This window comes from Podarcis filfolensis (genome assembly GCF_964270895.1).
Source record: "Podarcis filfolensis genome assembly, chromosome: 4".
Taxonomy (NCBI): domain Eukaryota; kingdom Metazoa; phylum Chordata; class Lepidosauria; order Squamata; family Lacertidae; genus Podarcis; species Podarcis filfolensis.
In genome coordinates this window covers 10,435,004-10,454,825 of record NC_139607.1, presented here as the reverse complement: position 1 = coordinate 10,454,825, position 19,822 = coordinate 10,435,004, and the positions used below count along the sequence as shown (strand labels likewise).

Genomic DNA, 19,822 nt, shown 5'->3' with positions numbered 1-19,822 from the left:
CTTTCTTTTCACTTACCTCATATATCACCCTCTTTTACATTAAGTAAAATAAACTAATGAATGTTCAAACACACACATACACACCAACCATTAAGGAATGGATTTAACAAGAGAAAGAGTTGAAAGGCTGGTTTCAGTTCATGCAAACCTTTCCATTTCAACAGACTAGTTAAATGTTTTCAGAGGTATGTATTTACTGAGATGGAATAGGCCATAAATAAAACAAATAGTGTTCAAGGTAGTTTAATTTTGTGTACAGTAACTGTAACATTTGTCTCTTGATCCTATGCATATTTACTCACAAGCAAGTCCCATTGAATTCAGTGGACTGTCCTCCCACATCTGTACACAGAATTCAAGGCTTACTGTTCATAATTGCAATTAACTTCAAACTTAATAAAAGAATATAATTATAGTAGTTGAATATTTTAAAATGTTGCTGTTCCTTATAGGTATGTTTATTTTCTCAGCCTTTTCTTTAAAGGAGGTCCCCTCCTCATGAGTGATAAATATTGCTTCTGAGCCCAAATAATAGCCTTCCTTTTATTTACTACAATGTTGATAGCTATATCTTCCCTTTAACCTGCCCCTTTAACCTATTTTTAAAAGTTAAGATAAATAACTCAATATTGCAATCCTAAACATCTTTAATTGGAAGTAAATGTCATTGAATTAAATAGGCTGTAAGTACATGTAGAGCTCAGGCTCTAAGTACATGTAGGATTACAGCTGTAATGTGTAGGTACTTGCAGTTCCCTTTGTTACACTTGGTATAGTTGTTACAAACCATTGAAAAAAATATGTATCTTTTAACTTTGCTGTTAAATTTCTGCTGCCACCATATATCTTAAAACAAACACTCATTTTCATCCTCTCTTTATAGGCTCTTTATAGTAGCCTGATTGATATAGTTTAAGCATGAGGTTGACCCACAACTTTTGACTTTAAACATGAACCAAAGGATATTATAGACATTAATATATGTTTAAAAGGAACCAGTTTAAAGCTTGCAGGATAACATTGTGAGATGTCACATCTTGTTATAGTTACCAATGAGTCACCCTTGTTTAGGTAACCCCCCATTTAAAGCCAGGGCTTAATTTCTCTCTCTCTCTTTCTCTCTCTCTCCCCCCCCCCCCCAGTTAGCACTCAGACAAGACTGGCTTCTGGACTGAAGTCCTCTCTCAGTTCTCTGCCCCCACCCCTTTCCAAATTATTTTTATTAATTTTCCAAATTATTACAAATCAGACCATCAAACAGTTTTAAACTATCAAACAAATAAAACACTTCTCACTGGTCTGTTGAATGTTCAGCTGCAAATGAGGACTCCTTTCTGAACAGAAGTTTTCACTTGGGCCAGGTCCACTTCCCAGCTACTTACTTGCTGAAGCCTCTCCGCTTTCTTAAGCATATATTTCCTGAAGCCCTCTTATTGCCTTTTCCAGCTGTTGTTTTCTGGTCCTTCCCCTTCTATGTTTTCTTCAGGATGTTCCTCGCAGGCCCCTGCTAGATTTCACCTTCACTTTTGACAGCCTTACTTTCCTCTTTTACTACCTTTCTTTTTTCTTTTCTGTCTTCCTCTGTTGCCCTTTTCTGTAGTGGCCATACATATAATACTGGCTAGGAACATATGGCCACCATAAGGACCCCTTGCTATTGGCTTTTATTTCAGGACCAAGAGGAGTTCTTTTAGAACAGCCTTTCCCCGAACTGGTACCCTCCAGATATTTTGGACCCTCCAGATATTTTGGACTCAAGCCATTTTTGGCTTCCATCAGCCAGAGGCAACATGGTCAATGGTCGGAGAAGATGGACATTGTAGGCCAAAGCACTCGGAGGGACCTGGTTGGGAATGGCTGTTCTTGAGCAATGTTCTGAGAGTTAGTCGGGTTAATGCCCCCAATCAGCATAAATACACAATACACTAATTTTCAGCACTGTTGCCAAAGGTGTTGCCTCCTTAGCAACTGTAACCAAGGCTTCTGTTAGCAGCCAGGCACCCTACATTGCAACATTTGCAGAGGTCAAATACTTTGCCTCATGTTTCATTTCAAGCTGAGGTATTTACCTATACAGTGGTACCTCTGGTTATGTACTTAATTTGTTCCGGAGGTCCGTTCTTAACCTGAAACTGTTCTCAACCTGAAGCACCACTTTAGCTATTGGGGCCTCCTGCTGCTACCACGACGCCGGAGCACGATTTTTGTTCTCCTAATGAAGCAAAGTTCTTAACCCGAAGTACTATTTCTGGGTTAGCGGAGTCTGTAACCTGAAGCGTCTGTAACCTGAAGCGTATGTAACCCAAGGTACCACTGTAGTACAAATATTTAACCATTTGTAATGCTAAATATACAGTAAATCCTTTAATACCAAAAAATAGTAACTGATTTATTCATATTTAACACAAAAAGTTATAAAGCCTATTTATTGCACAGTACAGTTTCATTCAGTCATGTATGCACAAAATATTTCATATTCATAAATGAGGAAAGTATGCCAATTGAGAAGAAATTACAGTACTGTAATACACACCCACACCCACCAACCATACTGTATATATTTCAATTCTCCTATTCTAAAAGAAGAGCCTGAATATATTTTATTCAGTGGCTTCACGATGTCTGGAAACTACATTCCTGATGAGGACACAGAATGTTGAATGATACAGTAGTAGTTTTTTTAGAAGCGCCTTTAAAGCTCAAGGGCTGACATCTAATGGTAGCCACCTGCCAGTGGAATGGACTTTAGCTAGCATAAAGGGATTTCCCCTTCTTCACTTCCCCACTGCAGCCCCAAAATGTGTTTTGGAGGGACCCAAATCTGTTTTCATTGGGGGACACCCCCCCCGGAGCAGATCTGAAGAGAAGTAGGGGGAACTCCTGTCATGCTAGCAGAAGTACTCTAATGTGACACTGAATGTCACTTGAGGTTATTTGTTGCATTTCCAGAAGGATTTTTAAAAATTTGGTTGCTTTTACATTGAATGTATTGAACTAAAGATTGCATTTGACAGAGCACTGCTAATAATAGAAGTCACTTATTAACAGATTAACAAGCTGATCCTAAGTATGTTTAATTGGGAGAAAGTTGCACTGAGTTCAGCAAGACTTACTACTAAGTCGATGAATTTTGGATTGCAGCCATAATGATAAGAATGTTGTTTAAATAGACTGTGTTATTTAACTTCCCGCTTATTGTTATTGGGGAAACCTACAAGAACATGCTTTGAGAAAATCTTTGGCATTTGATGCCTAGACTTAGTGTATGCATTTTCTATTTTGATTCACTTATATGCATCCATTTATAATATTGCATAATGTAATGGAGTATGAGACTGTAAGGCTAGTCAGTGGTATACTTGCCAAATACCTCTCTAAAACAAAGTGGGGGGAAGGCACAGTATCATATACTTGCTAATTCACTGTTGACAGAATTAGCTACACACATTTTTTTTCTTTAAACCTTACAATTTTGTTGTTGGTTCATATAAAGCTGCGTTTAAAGCCGCATGGCTGTACCAAATTATCTTTTAGATCTTTTGTAAATAGAGAAACTACATTCTTAATCAAAACAGGAGGTTGACGCTATGAGTTCTGGTACTGGATGAAGTCAAATGTAACAGAGACTTTATTTCTTATATAGCCATTAGCTATTTAATAAGCAAACTAAAATACTTCTGTGCTATATCAAAATGGTATTGTTTCTAAATAGTTCTCTTCTTTTGTTCATTGTTTGCGGGATCTAAAAAGGTATGGTAAAGGTAAAGGATCCCTGGACAGTTAAGTCCAGTCAAAGGTGACTGGGGTTGTGGCGCTCATCTCGCTTTGAGGCTGAGGGAGCCAGCATTTGTCTGCAGTCAGCATGACTAAACTGGTTCTGGCTCAGCGTGACAGAAGCCAGAAAGCATGGAAACGCCTTTTACCTTCCCGCTGCAGTGGTACCTATTTATCTACTTGCACTGGTGTGCTTTTGAAGCGCTAGGTTCGCAGAAACTGGGGCAGAGCAACAGGCGCTCACCCAGCCGCACGGATTCGAACCGCCAACCTTCTGATGGTGGGTGACACGAACAAAATAACATTTCTCCATGCTGACCATTGCTAGGAAAAGTGATAAAAACATTTCTTTCTTTCTACATCTCTTCATCATTGTAAAGAGCTATTGATTTCTATTACAACCTAGCCCAAGTATTTTGCATTCCATAAATTAGGCTTCCCCAACCTGGTGCCCTCTAGATATTTGGGCTAAACCTCTAATCTGCCCCAGTCAGCATGAACATTTCTCCATGGGTTTTATGGCTGGAGTTGATGGGACTTGTTATAGAGCAGTAGGTTGGAGAAGTCTGCCATAAATAGCTTCATGAGCATGTCTTAAGTTTTGTTGTTGTTGTTTAGTCGTTTAGTCGTGTCCGACTCTTCATGACGCCATGGACCAGAGCATGCCAGGCCTCTTCCACTGCCTCCCGCAGTTTGGTCAAACTCATGCTGGTAGCTTCGAGAACGCTATCTAACCATCTTGTCCTCTGTTGTCCCCTTCTCCTTGTGCCCTCCATCTTTCCCAACACCAGAGTCTTTTCCAGGGAGTCTTCTCTTCTCATGAAGTGCCCAAAGTATTGGAGCCTCAGCTTCAGGATCTGTCCTTCCAGTGAGCACTCAGGGCTGATTTCCTTCAGAATGGATAGATTTGATCTTCTTGCAGTCCATGGGACTCTAGTTTATATTTACCTTATGGGTACCTTAAAACCTACGGGTCATTCCGCATCAAATCAACAAAAAAACAAGGGTTTTGCCACCCACTGTCTCGGATTTTGATGAAACTTGGTGTACACCCTTCCCTTAGGTTGAAAGAAACCCCATTAAATTTCCTTCCTCTATCTCAAACGGTTTTAATTTTATAGCGCTTCAAAGTTTTGTGAAAATGTGTTTCTGTCCCTCTTGAGATCCTCAGCCTTGTGTGCATTTTATTTTTTTCTCCATAACCAATGATCAGATCTCTTTGAACTTTTACATAGAGATCAATAACATGATGAGGATTTCAGGAAAAAATACACCCACACTCAAAAGATTCTGTAAATGCCTAAAAAAATGTATAAATGTAGCTTTTTTGGTAGAAGGTTTAGAAAACCTAAATTTTCAGCGTTAGGGCATGATGCATTCAGAAGTTTTTGATGGTGAAAATGATTGCAAATAAATGCTCTTTCTCAACAAAGAATAAAATTTATGGGTCTCTTGTGTCTTGTAACAAAATGTTGCGTTTTTTGGACATCGTGGGGGGAAAATGGCTACTGGGTACAACTTTCCTACAATCCATAGCTGTAAAAGAAAAAATTAATGAAACAAAGTTCATCTTAAAATCTAAAATAATATTGGTTATTACAGGGTGTTCCCCCCCCAAAAAAGTGCAGACTTTTTCAGTTTTGGGGTATTTAAAACTATGAAAATTGGCTATATCATGAAATCAATCTTTTTAAAAAATTCCACACTTCCAGCTACTCTCTGAAGACTGGAGAAGAGACCTTCTCAAGAATATTAGGGGGGTGGGCAGGGGAAGGACTAGACAATGTGGAAAATGAACATTATATTTTAGCTGCAGTTCATTCATTTTCAGCTTTTATTCTTGTTATAAAAAAGTGCATCTAGACATTCCATCGTTGTGCCTATAACCTAGGTTTAAGGTGCCATTGAGTGCCTAGATTCCATACCTCAAGTTTCTAACACTGTACTAGAATGAGATTCAGATCATAAAATGATCCAAATGAAAAAATGAATTATGAATACCAGCTTTTCTATTTGGACTGAAATCAGTTTTCTGTTGCTCAGATAAGCCAATTAAATTTTATGTGTTTTATATCCATTATACAATAGATTGTAGCACATCTATTACTATGTAATACACAAACAGATATTCTGTGGGAATGGAACCTATAAATAGTTAAAGATTTTCTCTTAAGTTATCTTTTCAGTCATCTGACCCCATTTGTAATAGAATGAAGGAGTAATAAAATACTGGATCAAGTTTCCTGATGAAGACTTCATACCTTGATGTTGTGGGATTAATTTGCATGTTAAATGGACCATTGTAGTTTGATGTCTTTGCAGGAGACATGTTGATGTTGAAAGATGGCATTTGATGATACAGTTTAGCTTTTGTTTCTGCTTTGTGTGGAGCAGTAGGATGCAATCCTTTACACACATGTTGATGTAAAATCCATTGAAACATTTCTGAGGACTGAACAGTAAACCTAATTTGCTGGTGTATTATGATTTAAAAAAAATTAAAACAAAAACTGTTGGTTTTTTATATAGGTGTAAAAAGCTTTTAAGTAAGAAGAAACTAAAAAGAAAGCAGAAGAGTAAATTGAAAATAAGAGCACGGAACAAGGTAAATCATATTCTTTTCATATTGTAATTGACTATTTCAACTTGGAATAAAAGTCTGCAAATTGGAGTAAACTTAAATAAAGAGGAAAAATAATACCTGTGTTAACTGTATAGCTAGAAGAAACTCAAGAGGTTCAATACTGGGCATATATAAGTTATAATCCATTTATTAGGATTCCCCAACAGTGGGGTGATTTGAGCATTTCATTATGCAGTTTTCTGTTCCTTGGTTTTACTGTTTTATTTTTTTCAAGGTTACTCTTTTTAGCTTTTTATTTCACTCTGTCATTTGTGACCTGTTTTAAAATGTTCAGAAATCCTAAAGTGGTGTAGAGAACAGGGAGGCACTGTCCCTGCTAGATTTCATACACTAGGCTAGTTTTATTTCAGGAGGCCTTTGCACAGTGACACTATCCTAATGTTTTTATTTTTAATGTTTTAATCTGTTTTAAAATGTGTATATTGTATATTTATTGAAGACTGCTTTGAGATGTATGTAAGCAGTGGAAAGCAGGGTATAAATGCTTAAACAAATGACATAATGTGATTAAAACTCACAAAATCCAGCAAGATTAAACATCCACTCTGATAACCTCTGTTCAACATTGGCCACTAAAACAATCTCAAACAGGAAGTCTTTGCAATTATGTCTAAATGGTGTCTGTTGGAGATAACATATGAGTGTGTTGAAAGTGTAGCTAATGGTGTTTTGTTTGCACACAAGGTGTTTCATCTCCCAGTGTCCAGGTGCAGCAACCTGTACTCTTTCAAACAGCTACCACACATCACAGAACACTCCAGAGGGGTTCCCAATGAGGCACAAAGTGCTGCCACCAGAAGAAAATATTTCACATCTGTTTGCACACAAGTTCATTCTGTATGGTTTCTGGCCACAGTGAAGGACTTACAAGTGTCGTCTAGTTAGCTTTAGTCTGTGCTTTCGCCTTCACTTCAGAAATGAGCATTTTAAAAGGCATGTAAAGGTAAAGAGATCCCTGACCGTTAGGTCCAGTCGCGGACGACTCTGGGGTTGCGCCGCTCATCTCGCTTTACTGGCTGAGGGAGCCGACCTTTGTCGCAGACAGTTTTTCTGGGTCATGTAGCCAGCATGACTAAGCCACTTCTGGCGAACCAGAGCAGCGCACGGAAATGCCGTTTACCTTCCCGCCAGAGCGGTACGTATTTATCTACTTGCACTTTGCCGTGCTTTCAAACTGCTAGGTTGGCAGGAGCAGGGACCGAATAATGGGAGCTCACCCCGTCGCGGAGATTCGAACCGCTGACCTTCTGATCAGCAAGCCCTAAGCTCTGTGGTTTCACCCACAGCGCCATCCGCATCCCCAAAAGGCATGTATCCTCATGCTACAAATGAACGATATTTGTTCTAGAGAGTTGGTTTTAAAAGATATATTGACCATCCCCAGCACAGATTTCCATCAGTGGATAACAGAGGAAGGTAACTTTGGCTGATTCCCTCTCCCACCAGCAGCAGCCTGTGCCCTCTCAATCTGCTCCAGAGGGTCAGGCAGACTTTCCCCACCTCACATGGGGAGAGAGGCTGCAGTGGAGATGGGGAATCAGTAAATCTTTTTTTCTCTCCATTATGCTGATAGAAGCTTCTTCAGGGATACTGTTGGATGCAATCAGCTGAAAAATTGTAGCTATATGATATTTATTTAGCATCTTAAAATGAACAAATGCTCAGAATCTATCTGTTCACAAGATCTTGCTGAAAAATGTGCAAGGTTAGGCCTTGAAAAGCCTTTAAGGAAAGGGAGTTTATAATTCTGGGGCAGCAACCCAGGACTCCTCTTTTTGTGACATGATGGGATGAAATTAGCAAACAGAGAATATGAAGGCTGCATTTAACTGAAGACTTGTGATGGAATTTTAGAGGAGGTGTCTTTAAAGTCCAAGCTTCTTAGGATTTTTAAATTATAGATTCATATTGCCACCTTTACCTGTGCCCAGCACTAGTGTAATTTGCTATCTGTCTTCCCCCTCCACTAAGAGACTTGTTGCTATAATCTGTACCAGCTAAACCTTCAAACAATTATCAAGTGCAAAAAGTATATTAGACTAGAATTCAGGTTACAAAACCATGAATGGGAGTTGTTGCAGTCAAACATTTGCAAGTAGAACAGATATTTTTCTTGTTGTTTCTTCAGGCTGTGTGGAGTGTAGTGGTAAAATCAAATGTACCCTAACAATGAAAACTTCAGTGAGTTCGGTAATAGCATACAGGGGTACCTCGGGTTAAGTGCTTAATTCGTTCCGGAGGTCCGTTCTTAACCTGAAGCACCACTTTAGCTAGTGGGGCTTCCCGCTGCCACCGCACTGCCGAAGCACGATTTCTGTTCTCATCCTGAAGCAAAGTTCTTAACCCGAGGTACTATTTCTGGGGTAGCAGAGTCTGTAACCTGAAGCGTATGTAACCTGAAGCGTATGTAACCTGAGGTACCACTGCAAAGGTGTTCTGATGTAAATTCCATGGTTTCCCCTTCCTCTGAAAACCATATACCTAAATTAAAATTGAATAGCCTTTTCAACAGCTTAAAAGCTTTGCTGCTCTGTTTCATCATTGCATGTGTCCCCCCTCCCAATTTTGTTTGAAAAAGTGTCTAGAAAGTTTCACCCTTTTGACCATTGCTTGTAATGATCATACAGTGCTACCTCGGGTTACATATGCTTCACGTTACAGACTCTGCTAACCCAGAAATAGTGCTTCAGGTTAAGAACTTTGCTTCAGGATGAGAACAGAAATTGTGCAGCAGCAGCGGGAGGCCCCATTAGCTAAAGCGGTATCTCAGGTTAAGAACAGTTTCAGGTTAAGAACGGACCTCCGGAACAAAATATCTGTATTTCTAAGCCTTAATCCTGAGAGAATGAAACATGCATTTATTGTCACATGGCTCTTTACTATCAACACCTGCATTCTTCCAGGGCATTCCCTCCACCTTACCCCTAGACAGCAGGTCTTCTGAGTGCTGGGATAGATTAATGATACTTTTTTGTACCATTGATGGACAAGGCACAGGGAGACTTGGATGCCTCTTCTCTTTCTCTTGATTCTTCTCCTTCCTATCAGGAACATACGCTGGGGTTGGTCAGGTTGGCCCCGCGGTGGGGACCAGAAAAATCACACCTCTCTACTCTGACCTACCCATCCCTGCACTCTCCTTGCCAAGGGCCATGGCAAAAGATTGGAACCAAGGACTTCCGAATTTGTAGCTCAGCCTCTTTGCCACTACAGGGGTACCTCTGATTAAGTACCTAATTAGTTCTGGAGGTCCGTTCTTAACCTGAAACTGTTCTTAACCTGAAGCTCCACTTTAGCTAATGGGGTTTCCCGCTGCTGCCGCGCTGCCGGAGCACAATTTCTGTTCTCATCCTGAAGCAAAGTTCTTAACCCGAGGTACTATTTCTGGGCTAGCGGAGTCTGTAACCTGAAGCATCTGTAACCACTGTATGTTACACTGGCTCAGTATTTTTCCAGAAAAAAGCAACATGTTAAGATACGAAGGGTAGCCACTCATCCGATGCATACAGTGGACGCATGCCAGGAAGTGGCAGCCAAGTGGTGCTCCTTGGCACATGGCTCAGAGTATTTAGGATCTGCACCTGCCCTTCGTGTACCCTTCATACATTTACTGCAGCAAACAGCACCTGTACCATCACTTTAGCTGCGGCAAATATTGTAACGTGTGAAACCTTTTGCTATTTGAAGACAATGCACCTTTACCAGTTGCAAACTCCATGACAGCAGCGGGAGGTGATGGGGAAGGGGATACTGTGGGCTGCAATAGCAGGTGGGCATCCTTTCTGTCCTTAATTAAAAACTGCTGCAGCTGTTTGACACAAGTCTTTTTGGTGCCATGCCCCTGGAGAAATCAGCTGTGAAATCCGCTTAATGAGTGAACTCATACTGTGTTACAGCTTGGCATCCTTGCATCAGTTAATTTATAGGTAATTCCTGCAGGGAGGCTAAATAAGAAGGAAGAAAAGTTCTCTCAATTGTGATTTGTCTCATGCTTCTACCACGAGAAGATATAGTGCAACAATATTTGATTAAGAAATCCCCCATTTACGTTCATGATTTTGGTACAACAACAATAATTTATTTATACCCCACCCATCTGGATGGGCTTTCCCATTGTGATTCTCAGTTTTTAAATGGATCATCCTTGTTCTCTCCTTTTTTTTTTTTTTTTGCTTTCCTTTGAGTAAAAAGGATAACTCTCTACCCCTTTAGCAAATATAGGGGACTTGTCAAAAGAATGTGGTTTTGATGAATGCCTCTCTAATACAACATGAAGATTTTGCTGACCTGTTGACTGCAAGAAAACGTCTTTCTTTTTTTAATCAGAGTGAAAACCTGGATAGTATGGTAACCATACCAGACATCAAGCTTCACAGCAACCCTTCAGCTTTCAACGTCTACTGCAATGTGCGGCATTGTGTTCTGGAGTGGCAAAAAAGGGAGACCTCTGTAGCCTTGGCTTCAAAAAACATGGTGCAGAGTGGTGATTCAGACAGTGAGGAAGAGGAGGAGGCTAAGGAGCCGCCTATCAAGCTTCCAAAGGCAAGTAACCCCGCTGACCACATCAAGCTCCCATGTAAAAGGCATAATAATAGTCTTTGGCATGTTCTGTAGTACAGAACTCAAAGCATCTCTCTCTAACGGGACTTACTGTGTTGTGTTTTAGATAATTGAAGTTGGACTCTGTGAAGTGTTTGAACTTATCAAGGAGACAAGGTTTTCTCACCCATCTCTCTGTTTGAGAAGTCTGCAGGCCCTTCTGAATGTTCTTCAAGGCCAGCAACCAGAAGGTCTCCAGTCAGAACCTCCTGAAGTTCTAGGTAATGTTTCCTGCAATTTAACTTCTAATTTTTCAAACAAAACAGTAACAGGGAAATATTGATACATCTTTAAATCACAATTTATGGGATGTATATCTGGTAGCTCACAGGGAGTATTTATATTATTTGAAATATTTTTTACCCTGCCTTTCCTTAAAATGATCAAAGCTGCTTATAACCCAGTGCAAACAATTAAAAATACAAGTAAGAATAACAGCTAAAGAGGAAAAAGAAACAACAGGTAAAATGATTCAGAATCGTATAAGGAGATTACAACAGCAGTGTAGTCCTGTGTGATTATGAATGTTTTCAGAGTTTTCTTCTGGCAATCGTATTGCCTTTGTTCTGCTAAGATTTTCTCCAAATGTATTTGCAGAATAAATGGGTAACATAAGGGTAATTTAACAAATACTGATTTTTAACATTACTAATTGTATGAAGTGTAAAAAATTGATTTGCAGCGTCATGAGCAACTGCTTTTAAAGATAATTCAGCAACCACATTAAAAAATTTTCACTTTGCCATGTACATACAAGTAGACCAGTGGGATCTTAATTACATTTGAAACAATTTTAAACCTATTTTAGCTTTATGAGTGTTTCATGCTGGAGAGGGAAGGGTGGAGGGAGAAAACCTAATGCCAAACTGCTTCAATAGAAGGGCATTTAAGCCAATTTTACACCACATCACCCATGTAGTGGTCACTGATAATTGTTTCTGGGTTGAATCCAGCAAAGTCATTGTGTGAGCAGAATGACATAGAATTGTAGAGTGGGAAAGGATGGCAAGGGTCATCAACCCTCTGCAAATGCAGGAATCTTTTGCCTAGCATGGGACTTGAACTAAAAACCCTGAGGTTAAGAGTCTTATGCTCTACCAACTGAGCTATCCCACCTTCTGCTAATGCTGCAGAACGTCTTCCTTTCTTCCCCATCCCCTGACCCCCCCCACGCACATCTGTTCTGGAGGGTTGGGGGAAATTCTAAAAATAGCAAGTTGGTTTTTTTTAAATTTCCCACCCTTTCTTTAACCAGTTCTCTCTCTTTCTCTCTACCTAGCTCCTTCTGTGCTCATTGCATGATAGAAATAAGGCTAATGTTTATTTATTTCATTTGGGGCATGGGACACAAATAAGTGCTGAAACATATAAAACATGGACTCTTACATGCTATAGCAACAAATCTGTTATAGTATCTGTTACAGTTGTACCTCATTTTGCAGCCGGGATCCGTTCCGGAACCCCGGCTGCTAGCCGAAAAGGACACAGGGCAAAGTGCTGTGTCTGTACATGCATGGAGCGGTTTGCACTTCTGTGCATGCACGAAGCACGATTTAGCGCTTCTGCACATGTGCAAGCTCCAAACCCGGAAGTAACCCGTTCCGGTACTTCTGCGTTTGCCGCGGACGTTCGCCACAATGGACGCTAGACAAGGCGGATGTTCGCGGAGGTATTACTGTATTACAAGTTTCATTCTCCACAGCCATAGTAGTAAGGCAACATGTTTTGAGTGATTGGATGACTATTTTCAAGTATTCTGCTGTGAACCTGAGTGGTTCTGCTTGAAAGGCAGAAATCCTCTTGTCAGATAGATGTATGTCAGTGACATTGAACACAGTATTATGTGTCTTGCATATCCTTTAACCATTGAGTATTCCCCAGACTTTGGGTTGAACAGTTGAGGATCTGAGTTCTTTCTGATGCTGCATGGATTCCAATTTATTTAAAAATAATTTCATTGAGCAGTGTTAATTTTTTTAAGGATCCAGGGCAAATCATCAGCATTGTTGCTCTTTCACTTTTCCAATAAAGCTCCTATCTTGCAAGGCATTAATCGCTACTTATTTATTTACTTGTCTATTTTATTAACTGTATTTATAAATCACCCTTCCCCTGAAGGAACGTAGGTTGATGTGCAACAAACATACAAAATTCATAACACAAGCAGTAAAAGCACATTACTAAAAAGAAATATTGATAACTCAATAAAACACCGATTCAAATACTGTTGCTGAGGATTAAACATCCCATGGCCAAACTACAAAAGTATGGGAAGATATACCGTAAATATCTTGAATTGACATCTGAAGGACAACAATGAGGCTGACAGGTGTACCTCTAAGGGAAGATGATTCTAGAGTCAGGGCCCCAGAGAACAAGAGTTGGCCCCCTTTTATGTGTCTCTTCCTCCCAAATCCTAATGGGGACTATGTTATCCCACCCCCAGTTGCTCTTATGGATTGTGTTGCAATGGAGGAGGTGTTCCTGCAGATGTTTGCTCTCCAAGCTGTTCAGGGCTTTATAAATGATTGCTAATACATTGAATTGGGCCCTGTAGTGAACAGTCGTTGCAGAGTTTTTAAGACTGGATTATTGTGAGCAAGATAGCATCATACAACACCAAACAGGAGTTCACAAGAGCATGGATTACTAATGGCAGGTTATCATAACAGTACTTCTTGAATCAGTATTAGTTATCGTTTGTGATGACTCTGCTTTTGTGTAAATAACTCTTTGTTCTATCTTTAGAGTCTCTGTTCCAGCTTCTTCTAGAAATCACTGTTCGGAGTACTGGAATGAATGACAGTACTGGTCAGTCTTTGACAGCACTTTCATGCGCTTGCCTCTTCAGTCTTGTAGCTGCATGGGGAGAAACGGGACGAACGCTTCAGGCAATCTCCGCTATCCTTACCAACAATGGGAGCCACGCTTGTCAAACTATCCAGGTCTTTGATCAAAATTTGGATTATTGTGTTGGCTGATGGCATGCATCTGTATCTGTCTCTGATCCCAATAAATTGCTTGATGTTTCCCAAATCAGAGATGGCCAACTTGAGTGCTAAGGATTGCATTAGAAATATCTTGAGACAACAGGCCACAGGTGGTAGTAGTTTGGAGTTCACTGCAATTGGCCTAATAGAGCTTGCCCTTTTCATGGATGCAGCACATGCCGTATGTTTGACAAGTATTTGTCATGTTATTCTGAAATGTGTTTGGAGTGAAATACCTGAAGCCTTTCCTTGAGGAATTGTAATATAAGTCTTTAGTTGAAATGCATTGCACTGGATCCAAAGAAAAACACAATTGGTTCCAGTTGTCCAAGGAAGCTTTGTACTTCTGTTTTTCGAAAGCAAACCAAGGTTTGAAAAGTGGCTTGTGGAAAAAAAAGGGGGAAAAATAAAAAACCTCTGACTGAGCATCCCTTTGGATCCCAGCTGTAATAAATATGGGCTTCTAAGTATTTGCTTCCTTGTTTGACCTCGCCATTTCAGGCTTTAGTTTTCTGGAAACCCGTATTCTTGAGATTCTCAGAGCAACCTTAGGCACGGTGAGAAATGCTCACTAGTAGATGTTTTGTGCTTTTGCTTTTACCCTTTTCTTGTTACAGCCACAGGAGAAATTACATAAGCGGGAGGTTCAGGCTGTGACCCACCTGAAGCTTGTGCCTATCTCCTATTATGTATTCCTTATTTAGTTATCAGAAAAAGCAGAAGTGCCATTTACGTGTGCATCTCTTTCTCACTTCTGCTTATAAAATCTGGAGCTGCTCTTTGAAGCTTTCAGATTGTAAAGGTTTCTGAGAGCTTGCATTCTTGTTTCTTTATCATAGACAGTTTTTCCTGCCTTCTGTGTTGCAGAATGTTCTAAAGGCAGTTGACAAAGACTGAAATAAAGTAACATTGCTAAAATATACAACTACTAAAGAGCACCATAAGATAAATTTTCCAGCTAGGCACCTCTCCTTGACCTTAAGCATAATTAACAAGAATGAAATTACCCTCAAACTCTGTGGAACTTTCAAGTGAAACACATTGAAGATTTGAATGTAAATAACTTTGTGAAAGGGAGGAATAACGTGTATGTGTCTTATGGGTTAGATCCAGAGAAGAGTGAACAGTGTCTGCTCATTCAGTGGGGGTTTCCCGGCTTCACTCCAACCCCTTGAATCCTTCTCACACAAGCCACTGAGGGACTATATAGAAGGGGTATGGGGGACTGAAGCAGGTTAGGGAAATTGGAAGAATTCGATGAGACCGCCTTTGGCAGAAGTGGCTCACACAAGAAGCCTTTGGATCCAAGCCAGTGTTCATTCTCATGAAAGATAACCGCTTATAGCAGAAAAATAAGTAGTCATTTGCAGTACATGCTACAGACTAACTCAAGTTGTCACTTGGAACAACTTTCCCTGATGCTAGGCAAAATCCATTTCCATAAGGTAGGTTAGGTGTTGAATGAACTATCACTGAGTCTATATCATTTAGTATTAACTTTCAGGTAACTGCACTATGTTGTTGTTTTCCATTTTTAGGATTGGTGATTTAAAGTTTTCGAGTAAGTGACAGTGGTTATCTTTCCCCCCATTTAGGTGCCAACTATATTGAATTCCCTCCAGAGGAGTGTACAAGCTGTTTTGGTGGGCAAAATACAAATCCAAGATTGGTTTAGCAATGGGATTAAGAAAGCTGCCCTGATGCACAAGTGGTCTTTAAAGGAAATCTCTGTAGATGAAGATGACCAGTGTCTCCTTCAGAGTGATGGTTACTTTTTGTATTTATTATGCAAAGATGGACTGTACAAAATCGGCTCTGGCTACAGTGGGACAGTCAGGGTAATTTACATTTTGAGCTTGAACAGTTTTTATGAATCTGTTTTTAAATGAGTAAAACTTATTTCTATTTTTTCATCAAATTTATATCCTGCCCTTCCTCCCAAAGGAGCCCAGATGTATTGAACATCTGGACATGAAGGTGCATCGGACAAAGAATTGTCCACAGTTTACCGACTCGTTTTTAAAATGTTGCTTTTTTTGTATGACTGCTTTATAGATGGCATCTTCAACAATTGTATTAAATTGCAGGGTCATATATACAACTCTACATCTCGCATAAAAAATAGAAGAGAGAAGAAGTCTTGGTTGGGTTATGCTCAGGTAGGCGGAATTTGAAATCAAATACAAGAAATTAATATTAAATTGAATGAGCTATAATGTAGGCTAAATTGGACCAAACATTGTATAATTCATTATAAATCCATTGGCGTAAATGGAAAGAAAGTAATATAATTTGAGCTTATAATTCTAAAATATAAAATTAAACTTTAAAATATACATGGTGGCTAATGTAAAATAGGAATATATTCAATTTTTGATACGTACCCAAAAATATTGTATAGGACTTGAGGTGGGACAAAGTTCACTTTTAAAATGGCCATAAAAGGTATCAAAGCACATGGCTTGGCAACATTTGAGCTGGGTGGCAAAATGTACTTTTCCTACTTGTTCCTAATGTTTGCTACGGCTTAGTGAAAATATGTACAGTCATACCTCGGGTTGCGAACGTGTTCTGTGCGGGAGGCACGTTCGCAACCCACAGCATTTGCAGCCTGAAGCGCCGCGTCTGTGTGTGCGTGTGACGCGATTTGGTGTTTCTGGGCATGTGCGAGCGCCAAAACCTGGAAGTAACCCGTTCTGGTATTTCCGGGTTTGTTGTGGTCCGCAACCCGAAAACGCACAACCCGCAGCATTCGTAACCCGAGGTATGACTGTATAGCATGTCACTAGATGTCTAACATCCTGCAATTGTTACAGGAAGCAATCTTGAACTGCCCACCCCTCCCCAGTTACAAATATCTTGACTAAAACCTCCATTCTCTTGTCCATTTATCTCTATGGTCTATATTGTATCTTTGTTGAACTGTTGTTTGATCATGGGGAACAGTGAAGATGAGATCTGTAGGCCAAGTCCTTAATTCATAGTACTGCTGGATGTTCTTCCTTATCTTTTGGGGGAAGGAACAGGTTTCTATTGGAATATGAAGGACCACTGAGCATATTTTCCTTCAAACGTTTCTTTTGCTTATTATCTACTCTTGGGAATAAGACATTCTAAGCCAGATAGATGTATAAATAGAAATGTTCTGTTTACCTTCCTATTGCTTCGTATTGCACTGAACTGCAAATACAATGACATCATCTTGTCAATATGGAGTGTTGGCAAGCATCATGTGAATCCTATGATGCATTGTGCTTATTTAAGATTGACTACTTAAACTTCAAACTAACTGCAAAGCAATCTGTTAAAGGTGGTATATACCCATGAATGAGTGTGCATACATCCCTCCATAAAAGGATGTCAGTTTCAAAACAGGAAAAGATGAAATAGCATTTATTTATGTTACTGCGAACACAGTTCTGGAACTTTAATGGTCAGTTATTCATTATGTCTTTGTAGGGTTACTTGTTATATAGAGATGTGAACAATCATAGCATGACGGCCATAAGAATCAATCCCGAATCTTTGGAACAAGATGGTACAGTAACTTTGCCAGGTACAGAAATGCACATTGGCTCTTACGACTGCTTATAATATTACGTTGTGCATGACCTTGTTTTGCTTCATTTTTGTTTTACGGCGTTCTGTTTTACTGAAAATACTGATAAACTTATTGCTTATGATTAAGTTTCATATACTGGACAAAGGATATAATACATTAATGAGCATGATACTATCAGAAATGACCAAACCAGAGTCTGTCTCCTGATTCATGACTGAATCAACATGGCAAATTAGAGCCTTTTAAACGGACATTAGCATTTAAGCATCACAGGGGTATATTATTTCACAACACATTCTGCTGGGTTTCCCAAGTGAAAGAAGAAAAAGAACTCTCAAAACCAATGTATCAACTTGCTACAAATGATTGTTTTCCAAAACTTTCCCTCAAAGTGTAAATGTTCATGGAATGGCACATCTGCTGCTGCAGACCATAGTCTGCTGTCAAAGCTGCTGACAGCTCTGCAGTCAACTTGTGAGATAACACTAACACCTGGAAATGCAGCAAGCAGCTGACAGTGAGCAGTGGCTTTTACATGACAGAATGAGGTCTGTGCTATGTCTCTGTGTTACGCCAGCGCTGCTTTTCAGGGCTCTGGAAGATCAGAGCTACTTTGTCCCATCTTGGAACCACAAAGTTCAGTAGCTTTGGCATGTATTGACTCTGCAAGGCACAGCGCTGAGGATTGTTTTGCTTTTTTAAAAAATCAGTTCCACCGATGAGCATGGCGTTGTACTGTAGCCATTTGCAGAGAGCCTTTCTTACTGAGGACTGAGCTTTCGGAGAGCTTGCCCATGGCATGCCTCCTAGCCTAGCAGGCTCCACTGTGGGAGGCAGGTAGTGGAAAGCCCTCCAGTGGCATTACTGCACCGAAGTTTGAAAGCTTAGTAGTTCCTTAGGGCCATGAAGGCAGCCTGACAGTCTATGCTGTCGATGCAAGGAAGTATGCCTAGACCGTTCCTCAGCAGCTCCCAAACTTACTCCGAATATAACCCCTCAGTGGATGCTTGTGCCAGGAGCCCACGGTATCTTGACTCATAAATAAGCCACTGTTTTCCTACAGCTATTAACTATGAAGTTCTGAATCTAAATTATCGATATGTTAATTTATCAATAGTTAAAGTGTCAGTTTTAACTAGCACATAATTGTCACTGAATATGTACACTCTACTTTGTTGATCAGTAGGTGTTTCCTTTTTGTTTCTTTTTTGTAATTGCAGTGTTTATCATGTAAGCATGCAATAAAAGAATAGTTTATTGATCTGGATTCTATTTATGTGCTGAAATATATCGAAGCTTCGGCAACTTCTCTATACATCAATAAAATACTTAAGATTTTACGTTGTGTTTGCTGCAATTATGGGAACAAGGCTACTTTGGATGTGTTTTCTGTCTGTGTAGAGTTATTTATGTCAATGAATCATTTATGGAAATTTGGAGGGTAAAGTATTTAATGTGATTTGATATTGCATAATGGTGTGTTCTATACAGATTGCCAGGCTGAAGGGCAAAACATCCTTTTCACTGATGGAGAATATATTAATCAGATAGCAGCTTCTAGAGACGTAAGTATGATCCCTCCTCTGATATTTGTTTTCAAGGACTTTTTGTCATGAGTTATTGAATAATCTAAATGCTGGCCTCCAAAGTCTGCAGTTATTGCACATTCTTAGCATGTTTAATGCCATTAAAATATGCATCACAATACTCTTGTTATATTTAAAAGAGAAATGCATGGGAAGAATGGCTATCCCCTAGACTTCTTAAATGAATTAAATGCCTATTTCAGGAGCTTCCAAATTTTATGTTGTCTGACTTGTACTTATTCGTCTTAATTGGAGATTACTTCTGACTATTTTGAGTTTGTTTGGTGCTGCTTGCTGTTATCACTTAGCCATTCTTTATCTTCTTGCACATCTGTCTTAAGGATTCTTCAGTGCCAAATATTTGCCCGCTGGCACATGTATCCATGTTGAGCATCTGGTGTTATAGTTTAGCTCTCCCACCCACATCATACTTCTCGGGGCTGTTGTGCTCTCTTAACCATTCTGATCTTCAGCTGCTGAATGCATTTTGCTGCAAGTGTCATAAAATGAGTAGTGCAGCGGCTTGCATAAAATTGCAAGGCCTGTTTTTCTAACAAATACACTAGTTTGGGTTATTTTGACTTAACTGTTGTGGAAAATATGCCATTTCAATGTTAGGATCCTAAGTGCCTTAATCATTCTCATTGGCTCTCTGTTTTTTATTTCA

At 39.6% G+C, this 19,822-nt stretch overlaps 1 protein-coding gene across 33 annotated transcripts in view; it reads left to right on the top strand.

Annotated features, from left to right (window-relative positions):
• MYCBP2 (MYC binding protein 2) overlaps positions 1-19,822 on the top strand; it is a 140,683-nt gene that overhangs the window by 6,371 nt on the left and 114,490 nt on the right. For all 33 annotated transcript variants that reach the window (XM_083610274.1, XM_083610273.1, XM_083610292.1 and 30 more), the window contains exons 2-9: positions 6,304-6,379; positions 10,745-10,960; positions 11,085-11,238; positions 13,766-13,962; positions 15,603-15,845; positions 16,095-16,166; positions 17,467-17,563; positions 19,061-19,134. In XM_083610274.1, coding sequence (XP_083466400.1) covers positions 6,304-6,379; positions 10,745-10,960; positions 11,085-11,238; positions 13,766-13,962; positions 15,603-15,845; positions 16,095-16,166; positions 17,467-17,563; positions 19,061-19,134 — 1,129 coding nt within the window. The remainder of the gene's footprint in view (positions 1-6,303; positions 6,380-10,744; positions 10,961-11,084; positions 11,239-13,765; positions 13,963-15,602; positions 15,846-16,094; positions 16,167-17,466; positions 17,564-19,060; positions 19,135-19,822) is intronic.